Source organism: Clytia hemisphaerica, unplaced genomic scaffold (genome assembly GCF_902728285.1).
Source record: "Clytia hemisphaerica strain Z4C2 unplaced genomic scaffold, Clytia hemisphaerica genome assembly, whole genome shotgun sequence".
NCBI classification, from domain to species: Eukaryota; Metazoa; Cnidaria; class Hydrozoa; order Leptothecata; family Clytiidae; genus Clytia; species Clytia hemisphaerica.
In genome coordinates this window covers 1,072-12,309 of record NW_027103376.1, presented here as the reverse complement: position 1 = coordinate 12,309, position 11,238 = coordinate 1,072, and the positions used below count along the sequence as shown (strand labels likewise).

The following is an 11,238-nucleotide window of genomic DNA, read 5'->3' as shown; positions in this document are numbered from 1 at the left end:
GAGAAATAAAAGTTTATAAAAAAGTTTAAAGATATTAACTCATTTTTCTACGATGTTAATCACTTCAGTGTTGAAAATCGTACACTAATTTCATACCTAGCTATTGCATTTTCGAAGTGGTTTAAGCTTTCATCATTTTTATTGATTAGGAAGACTCTGATTTATGTTTGATTGATGACTGGTCTTTAATTTGAAGCTTAAAATGTAAGCAACCAAATGTCTGTGTGCATTTACATCTCCCTAGCACCTCTTCAACAAATAAATAAATCACATGAATTCCATGACTTCTCCGACTGAAATGTTCTGTTTTACAGATGATTTTTGTTTTCGATTGAACTGCTCGAGATCACCGAGGTAACTAGTTTGTTAATTTCATCAGGGGTGAAGCTTTTGATTTCTGCATGCGTAAAACTTTGGTAACCATGGTTCAGCACCCTTCTGAAGCTTCGGTTTGAAAGATGCGTAACCCTAGCGATGACTTTGATCCTGCCAGAGGTGAAGTTTGCTCTTTCAGCAATTCTCAATGTTTTGATTGCTCTCAAAAATACCCGTCTGTCTTGAACGCCCACTTTTCTTTACGTCGCAAGGTCAAATCTCCTATCTCCCTTTTTGCGTGCCTCTGTATGTTTCTCCATGGGGAACATTCTTCGGCTGGCTTATTGACACCCAAACCCTTTGATGGAGCGCCTGCGTCTCACTTGAACGCACCAGAGTGTCGCTTTGTTTTTGTTATTGTTATTTTTGTTTATCATTTTTCAGTTGGCTCAGTAAATTGTTCGGAATACTTTAGTGATATTTGACTGTTGTCGCTTGTATCCCACCAAGTCGGTTCTCCCCAAGGGAAAACGAGGTCCAAATACCCAGAAATAGTGACAACATGGCTATTTTCTCAACTTCAGTTGAGCTACAATCTGACAATGTCTGTCTGTCTGTGTGTGTGTGTGTGTGTCTGTCTGTCACAAAAACTTTAGGACAGCCTGTAGACTTCAAAAATGCTTGGATTTGGCTGAAATTTTGCACACTTGTTCCTTGGGTGAATATCTGGGGGTGTTTTTTTCTTTTTTTGAAAATTTTGATTTTTGGGGCCTGGGGACGAGTTTTTCGCCAAAACGAGGCTAAAACTTTAGGGCAGCCTGGAGACTTCAAAAATGCTTGGATTTGGCTGAATTTTTGCGCACTTGTTCCTTGGGTGAATATCTGGGGGTGTTTTTTTCTTTTTTTGAAAATTTTGATTTTTGGGGTCTGGGGACGAGTTTTTCGCCAAAACGAGGCTAAAACTTTAGGGCAGCCTGGAGACTTCAAAAATGCTTGGATCTGGCTGAAATTTTGCACACTTGTTCCTTTGGTGAATATCTGGGGGTGTTGTTTTCTTTTTTTGAAAATTTTGATTTTTGGGGCCTAGGCACGAGTTTTTCGCCAAAACGAGGCTAAAACTTTGGGGCAGCCTGGAGACTTCAAAAATTGTTCGATTTGGCTGAAATTTTGCACACTTGTTCCTTGGGTGAATATCTGGGGGTGCTCTTCGCCTTTTTCAAAAATTTTGATTTTTGGGGCCTGGGAACGAGTTTTTTGCCAAAACGAGGCTAAAGCTTTGGAGCAGTCTACAGGCCTCCAAAATGATCCGGTTTGGTTGAAATTTGGCACACTTGTTCATTGGGTGAATATCTGGGGGTCTACAATTGGGCCTATGAATGATTTGAAGCCACTGAAGTTGAGCCCAGTGCGTTGCGCACGTTCGACTATTCTATTAGCCACGTTCCAAATTCATGGGTTATCACATCAATTGTCTTTCTAATTGAGGCGTGGAAATCAAATTCATCAGCAACCCTAAACAATAGTTGTTTTGGAGGGGCCTTGTCACTCTTCCTGGTACAAAATATACGACCCACTTTTAACACATCCATGTATGTCAATTCTGAAACATAATATAACACAATCACATTATATAATGATATTTAAAAAAGAAAACTATTATTTTGTTTGTAAGATTTGTTCAGCTTGACCAACTTTGATCATCAAATGACCTATCTAAATTTAATTTAATTTTTGCTTTCCAAATTGAAAGAATTTTAACAGTTTACAGTTTACTAATATTTTCCACGGCTGTAACATTTTAAGAGTTTATTAATTTTTTTTTCCCGCAAATAACGCCTTTTCAAATTTCCACTGGCGCATCATTTCACGGATTACACCCGAGTCTGCGAGCTTTAATATTCGAAAAATCTTGTTCCGTTAATTACAATAATGTATTATACCCACTGGGAGAGTTAATCAAAATCCTTCGTTTGAGAAAAATGCAATCCAAATTGACCACATTACAATAAGGAAACAAGCTATTACTTTTTGGACGTTCTCTTTCTTCTTCGCTGTTATCTGTTAGCAACGAAGGCGAATATGGTAATAGTACTATCAATTTGAGTTGCTTACTAAAAAAATGAAAAAGAAGCCTTTCGAAAAAGTCTGATACACTTACAGGCACTTATGCAAAAAAATGGACTATTGAAAAAACAGTGTCATATTCTTAGTGCATTCATAGTCAATATTTTCCAAATTATATTGAATATCGTTTCCACCTTTCACGAAACTATATCCACCTGGAAACATCATTTCAAATTCAGTCCAATCGTAGTTTGTGATACGATAATCCTAATCCTTAGCTTCAACAGATAAGCAAAATTTGAGCACAGATGGGTCAACACTTATCATTTTGTTGTGCCAATTTACAGTTGAACGAAGGTCCTTTGTTGCATAGATGCGTGCCAAAACAAAGAAAATGTAGAAAATTATTTATCAAAAAGAATTAAAAAGAGAATATTAAAATAATTTTACATTCTCAGCCACCAAAGAAATAAAATTTATAATAAAGTTCAAAGATATTGTACTCGTAATCTCTGGTAATCTTCACATGTTCTGTCCCTCGATCCTCAAAGTGTTTGTAAATCACATGAATTGCAGTTTTCTTGTTCTTTTGTTTCGTTGACAAATTGAATTCGAGGAAAATCAGTACTACCAGCGTAAAGTTTAACACTGTAAAAACGGAATGAAGTGCTTCTTCTAAGCAGTCACCAGGGTATATGTTAATTCCTTTCAGGAAAATCAGGAAAGTAAACTTCGAACAATATCTTCCATAAATTTCATGAAGCACCTCAATTTCTATAAAACTACTGAAGTACAAAAGCGACCTTCTAAACACGAGGCCGTTATAAATGAAAAATTAGCTAATGAAAGTAAATTTAGAAAATTATTTATAAGAAAAAATAACTGTAAAAAATGAGGTTTTTACATCTTCAGTGACCAAAAAAGTTCATAAAAAATTTCAATTGTTCTCGTAATCTTCGCAGGTTCTGTCCCTCGATCCTCAAGGTGTTTGTTGTTGAAGTTGGCGAAATCTGATAATTTGGCTCGATTTTCTGTTGGAAATTGAGAATAATTGATATGGTGTGTCCATCAGCCTTCAACATGTCCTTTACGTCGACGGTAGTCTTCACCATTGATTTTGCAACGTAGGACATTGCTATGTGTGGCCTTGACAGGAATGGGCGAAAGCAGGTTTACTCGAGTGGGATGTTTGGGGTTTTCTTCAGTGGCTAGAAAAGAATTAGGAAATTTTAACAAAACCTTTTGTGTGATTTTCAAAACTTCTGAGATGTTGTCTTACGGACTTTGTTTTTCACGAATTAAGAATGTAAATCTTTAAGTTGAAATCTCGATCACCTGGTTGACTTCATCGGGTATCAAAGGTTGTTCGTCAAACGACCTGACCAGCATCTTTATTAGGGCAGAGGCCCTCAATATCATGTCACGTCCTTTGTTGAATTGTCCTGATAAAATAAAATTAACGGGCTTTAGAATCAATTTGAGTTGCTTACTAAAAAATGAAAAAGAAGCGGATCATACTTATGATGTTGACGGTATCCTTGGTTAAATTGTGGACCAGTGGGTTTCACTGGTCTATTTGTAATCCAAATAACTTATTTGACCAAAATTTTATTTTACAGACTAGACTACCACTGGTCCACTACTTACCCCAAATCCTCGACTGGTCCACTATTTGCCCCAAATCCTCGACTGGTTCACTATTTGCCCCAAATCCTTGACTGGTCCACTATTTGCCCAAAATATCTCTCTGGTCTATCGTTTACCCAAAATATCTCAATGGTCTACCGTTTACCCAAAATATCTCACTGGTCTACCGTTTACCCAAAATATCTCACTGGTCCACTATTTACCCAAAATATCTCACTGGTCCACTATTTACCCAAAATATCTCACTGGTCTACCGTTTACCCAAAATATCTCACTGGTCCACTATTTACCCAAAATATCGCACTGGTCTACCGTTGACCCAAAATATCTCACTGGTCTACCGTTTACCCAAGATATCTCACTGGTCTACCGTTTACCCAAAATATCTCACTGGTCCACTATTTACCCAAAATATCTCACTGGTCTACCGTTTACCCAAAATATCTCACTTGTCCACTTATTAAAAAAGAACAGAACAATGAAATGTACGAGCTGGGTTACCTATTTACATAAACCTAACCTTCTAAGAACGCACTAAATCTTTACAACCCGATGACCTGAAGTAAGAATATTCATTTTCGGCATCTGGACAGGCAACATAACTTCCGGCACTTCCGGCTACCTTTCACGAAACTATGTTCAACTGGAAGCATCATTTCAAATTCAGTCCAATCGTAGTTTGTGATATGATAATCTTTAGCTTCAACAGATAAGCAAAATTTGAGCTCAGTGGGTCAACACTTATCATTTTGTTGTGCCAATTTACAGTTGAACGAAGGCCCTTTGTTGCCCATAGGTTTCTGACATGTTTCCAAGTGAAATAAAATTGTTAAAAATTTTATAGCTTTCAATTTTCGCATCTACCTATAGTTTAAACTAAAACGTGATCAATTTATTAAATGATTTAAAATTGTTGCCGGGGGGGGGGGGGGCACTGGGTTTGCGGACTGACAGTATGTGCGGGCCAAAAATTGACTTTTAAAATTGCACCCTTACAGTGCAGCAAAAATCAGTGAAAATCATACCCTTAGAGTGAATTTTCCCCCAAATTTTCGATCCCTTTCGTGCAAAAAATGGTCAAAATTCTAGCATTTTAGGTCAAAATATCTAGGTTTTTCAAGAATTTTCTGAAATTTCTACCCTTACAGTGCATCTCTAGTTTTTCCGACTCTTACAGTGCATTTTAAACGTATTGGAAAAGGTACCCTTAGGACCTGCACATACCCGTCGGTCCTTTTGCCCAGCTGCCCCCCCCCCTGAGAAATTGTTTCATGAATTTAAGTAAATTTTAATTTAATTTAAAAATGTAAATATAGCCACTTATTTCTCAACTCAAAGACGTAAACTTGGTTCTCACACAAACGCCAGATTGAAAATAAAATCCATTGCAAGATTTCGAAAAATTTATCCACACAATAGACAGCTCCAGGCTTTTAGGCCTTACTCTCGGTCTATAGGCACTGTTATAGGCCGGCACTAGTAACCCGCACCGGGAATTGCTTATTGATAGGTTTAAACATAATAGACAACTTTCAAAAAGAAGTTTATCAATAGAGATTTCAAATAAAAGAATGTTTAAAACACAGCTGATTGGCTTAGGTTTCGAAACTCTCTATGTTTCATTAAAATTTCAGTGCGCATGCGATTTATCCGGAGAATTTCAATATTCAAACCAAGAGCAGTGCGCATATCCCGAAGAGTAGGAGTTTTACGCTTGAAACGAAGGAAGATATGACGCGTGAAAACAAAGAAAATTCTTAAAACTTCTTCTTATTATACGAGTCTTATGTTATATGTTTCTCTCTTCACATCTTATCTTATCAAGAAAAATTATTTTTGCGCGATGTAATGTAATCCCGATAAAATGCTTCTGGAAAATAATCCGAAATCGGAATTAAAAGTTGTATCCAAATCATCGTCGGATGGAGAAAAAAATCGTCGAACCGATTTACAGAGTCGATATAATAATAAATATCAGATCTGATCAGAAAACTTTAAATTAGACTTGTTTCTTTTCAACTGCTATGCTTGAAGTTCTATTTGAAATTTCTTTAATTTAAGAAAATATTTTATTTTTTGAGGCCTTTGTTTTCTTATATACCATTTCTAACATTTATATTTTTAATTTTTAACTTAGATTGTTTCTTCACTTAACTTATTTTGTAAATTTCTACTTCCCATTATGATGTCTTTGCCACTATTACATTGTTACATCATGAAAGGAATGAACGAGAAAAATGAACTTTATTCTACTTCTTGTGTGTTCTTCTTAACCGTGATCTCCTGCAACTTTTTTTCTTACTCAATATGAGAAAAATGATAAAGAAACGTCGAAATAAAGTCTGTCCCAAAATAACCTGCAGTGGAGATAAAAAAGTTGAGACCTTTTTTTAAGTTTGAATTAGATAGCGGTTTTGTGCTTGTTGTTAAGGCATTCAGAAATGGATTATTATAAGATAAATACGAAAAACGAAGCTGTCCGAACCAAAGTTTAAAGTTGTATTTTCAGGCTGAATATATTATTTTTGAACACTTTTTTCATAGTGGAAGTATTCTAAGACGAAAAAGATGATTATACTAAAATTATATGTATAACAAGTTGATTTGTCATGTCTTCATTTTTCAATACACCTCATCGGAAATTCCACAAAAACAATTGCGCTAAAATGGATCCGTAGAAATTGGGAGGTGTAAACATAAATGTTAGCGCGAGTAGCGCTAAAGTTCCCGCGTAAAACAAGAATTCATTTGCTTATATCTGGCTTGTTTATATGTTCCTAAAAATACACTGAATTTGAAAAAAAAAGAAAAAAATCTTAGGGTGAAAAATTAATGAAAATTTTAGCTTGAGAAAATGGAGACCTGTTGTATATCATTGGAAAGCTCTCAAAAAATTAAGATTAGTGATATATTGCGAGTATAAGTGATTTCAGTACCTAACTCGAGATATTGAGCTTCCGAAAGCGTCCGAAAATCACACCAAAGTGTCCGAAAAAAAATTGACACCCAAGTTATTTTGATTCCCCTACCCCTTAGCTGGTATGGTATATCCAGGTATATCAGGAATTATTCAATGGCTGTTTTTGCCTACAGGTATATAATAATAGGAAATATATTATTTATTTTGCACGGGTTTTGCAATAGCAACTATATTCCTTGCGATATTCAATTCTTTTACTTTGAAAAGCGTAACCCTATTAACCCCAACCTTTTTTGATTTTTTTTTGATTCCCCTACCCTTTAGCTGGTATGGTGTATCCAGGTATATCAGGAATTATTCAATGGCTGTTTTTGCCTACAGGTATATAATAATAGGAAATATATTATTTATTTTGCACGGGTTTTGCAATAGCAACTATATTCCTTGCGATATTCAATTCTTTTACTTTGAAAAGCGTAACCCTATTAACCCCAACCTTTTTTGATTTTTTTAGCCCCAGGCGGGGTAGAATCTACCACCTTCGATTATTTTTTATCTATGGCCACGAAAATTGGTACAGATGTTCCCCATCATCACACAAACTTCCAGGAAGTGAAAAAGTTTTGATGACGTCATCCAAAAAGCGATGATGTTATCACAAAATTTCCACCTGTGGGAAAAAAGCAAAAATCTATGGTTTACCAATAAAAATATTGAGACTCAAACTACTACCTTAAGTGGATAAATTTTGGCGGGGATTAAATTTGGCGAATTTTGCAAATTAAATCCTCGCCAAAGTTTCCAAATTCGGCAATTCGGCAATTCGCCAAATTAAATCCCCGCCAAATTTAACAAAAAGAGAATTATGTGAAAAATCACAACTTCTTAGTATATTTTTGAGTAATTTTCACCCATTTCAGTGTGACAAAATTTCCAATTCGCCAAATTTTACGAAATTGATCTATCGCCAAATTGAATCCCCGCCAAAAATCGTATTTTGGCCAATCGCCAAATTAAATCCACGCAAAAATTTACCCACTTGACAAGGTAATTATATAGACGCACGCCAGAAAATATTATCTAGTACCACCATTAAGCGTATAAAAGCTGTTAATGCAATAGCAACAAGGTATTGCAGAATGGGCTTTCCCTTATCAGGATTTAAGAATCACCGAATTTTAAAAAACTTATCAACTTTTTTTTATTTTCTCCCATATAATTTAGAAAACCACCTTATTATATTGCATACACCATAATTCTAAAAAATATTTTTCATCTATGCTAAAATTAAGAAATAATACGAAACATGAATACAAAAAAATTGAAAATGTTATATCAAATGAGTGACGAAAAGCTGAAGACAACGCCCAGGGGCTCACTTGAATATGGGTCACTTTAAAAGTTTTTAAAAGCTACCAATTTGTTAAAAAGTAGATTCTCTGAAAATCAAATCTCAATTACATTTTCATTACAAAAGTCTTCCTTGGTTAACAGGAAAAGAAAACAATCATTTCAAAAAACGTTTACTTCGTTTACAAGACACTACCCTACCGAAGAACCCATAGACAAAATGTAATTTTGCATTCATAAAATGTCATTTATAAATGAAACGCTTTAGCCAAACCTCCAGCATCAGCTATCTGTTTAGCTGTGTAGTTTAAAGGACTTTTTTCAAAAGACACAGGCATAATTCTCCAAACGGCATCATTGTCTGCTGTACCAGGTCGCCATGTGAGCACATGAGCATAATTATCAGCTTTGTGATCCGTAGAATACATGTACTCATTATGGTCGATGTTTCTTATGCGGTCGTTGGTAACTTCCCAGTATCCTTGGCTTCCAGGGTTTTCACCAGAACGCCAGGAGAAGACACGGCGACGTTGGCTATCCATTGTGGCGTAATCAGGTGCATACAAATACTCACTATAGTGAACAGAAAGTATTTGACAGTTGTCACGAGGTCCTATCAGTCGGTAAAGCTTGCAACTGAAGGATGACCTTTCCTCTGGTGCGGTAAAGATGTTACGTCTGAGCTTATCCCATGCAAATTCTGCGCTACCATTTGTTGGTGTAAACATATATTGCTCCATGTATTCATTATAGAGAAAACAAAGTTGCCCTTTGATCTCACATCCAATCACTTTTAAAAAGTTTGAGATGATAGAACGCTGTGGTGCTTCCAACTCTGTGTGTATATAACGATACAAAAGCCACCATTTTCCGTTGTTTGGTAAATCGATCAAAAACTTGAAAGTCTTCTTATCTTCTTCTAGCAAGGCGTTGTCCAAGTAACTTCTTACCCCATGATAGATAGCCTCCATATCATTACGGCGAAGAAGAGCACATTGAAGTGTTAAGATTAATCGTTTTTGGGTTGATATCATGGAATAGTAGTAGCAATAGGTTGCCAACCGGGTAGCCTCTGTCTCGTTAGTGGTATCCTTGTGCCTATCCAATTGTGCTTGCAATGCTCCAAGAATCTCTACACCAGCCGTAGAGAAATCCAATGTTGTCAAAAAGCTTTTTTCACTTTCTTTCAAAAGCCCACCATTCTTTTCAGCGATTCCATTAAGTTCTACCATTTGAGGTTTCATCAACCTTAAAGATCCAAGGACTTGTCCGTAGATTTCTTCATCTTTAAAGTCTGATAATGCTTCTTTGATGACTTTTTCCAAAACTTCTCCCATGGATGATCCACTGCTGCCACCAAATAAGGGTAGAATGGATGCGACTAAGCCACACACACCAGCAATGAGCGGACCAGCGGGTCCACCAACGACACCTCCAATCGTTCCAATAATCGCGAGGGCGCCTGATGATATACCCAAAGCATCACCAGAGGTGAACTTGTCTAAGTTGTTGACAACACTTTGAGCGACTTGGACAACCCCGTTTGCACCGCTGATGTAAGCATTTCCCTTGGCTTTCTTCTCCGAATCTTTCAAATCTTTTTGCAGACTCTCGATAGATTTGGAGATATTCTCTGAATGAGATGACTGATTGTTCATCTAAAGTTAAATAAAATCAAAATCTCACTACATTTAAACAAAATAAATTCGACACCGTAGGATAATGTTCCAATATTGCCCAACCCCTCGCACGCTTTTTCCAGGCTTAGTAACTCCTGTTGAAAATAATATGTTAAATAGAAAGGCCAAAAAAATCACTGCTCAAAAGATTTCAAAGGTCAAAGCGAGATAGAGACCAATGGAACTTTCATATTCTCTTAGGAAAAAATCTGACCTATGATGTAACTTCTGTTTTTTAAGCTGTAAAAAATCGAAACCTATACCGTCATACCCAGACCCCAGTTCCCGGAGTGTCTGTTCCCTTGTCTAAAATACTTAAATTTATAAAGGATTGAAGTAGTAAATTATCTAAAGATATTGGAGCCAGGGGGTATGTTCCACTCTTTAGGGTGCCTTTCTTGGATATTTAAAGTTCCTGTAAAAGTCAAGTCTACGGCATCAACCCGTAAGTTAATTTGTAAGTCGTTGGTTAGGGCCTTAAAATAATATCTGAACTTACTTTTTCTTGTAAATCTGCAAGTGCATTTAATGCAGCGTTCATTGCCTCCTCTGATGACATCTTGAAAGTTATATTTTTCTGCGATGAAAACAATGTGATGGTTGTGAATGATGATTTTGTCTACTGTTAAAGACAGGGTTTTTATACCCTCTTAAGACAATGGATTCTGCAGTTCCATTGTTTTTACCCTTTTTCGCGATACCGTTTCGATACATCGTAGACAGGAAGCCATTTATCGTTTAATGTGTTGGTCAATCATGGATAAATATAAAAAAAAAACTGAATAACTGTCACTATATATGGACATAATTATTCAATATTGATCGCTTCCTCCATTTATCAATTTTAAGATATATTTACACACCGCGAATGAAAACAATTGATGTCTCGATTATTTCGTTTTATTTTTTGCTTTTGTCTAACAGGATAAACGAGGTCGCTAGGTAGATTACATTTCGGAATTTGACCTAGGGTAATTTATCCAGAATTTCACGAAAACAAGCATGGGATTCCTGGTTCATCTCATGGTTTGTATGGGAATTCAAACAACTCTGAAAGACGTCAATTTAACTTTGGAAATCATTCTGAAACTTTAAAAAGAGTTAGAAAGCAAAAGTGATATCTAATCGATCTATATTTAATATCTGAAGTCGTCTTCTTCAAATTGGTATCTGAATTGATATCTTTTCAGCCTCTTTTTAGACACCCCTGTCTCACAGCTCTGGTGGAATACTGCCGTTTCAGAGCCAAAGGAGGTAAGTTAC

General features: G+C 36.1%; 1 protein-coding gene across 1 annotated transcript; it reads right to left on the bottom strand.

The window, feature by feature from the left end:
* Positions 1-8,162: 8,162 nt before the first annotated feature.
* LOC136824260 (toxin CfTX-A-like) lies at positions 8,163-10,610 on the bottom strand. The gene is made up of 2 exons (XM_067080431.1): positions 10,475-10,610; positions 8,163-9,954 (listed from the first exon to the last, which is right to left on the bottom strand). Exons 1-2 carry the CDS (start codon positions 10,532-10,534, stop codon positions 8,545-8,547), a joined length of 1,470 nt encoding a protein of 489 aa, XP_066936532.1. The 5' UTR covers positions 10,535-10,610; the 3' UTR covers positions 8,163-8,544.
* Between the last annotated feature and the right edge of the window lie 628 nt (positions 10,611-11,238).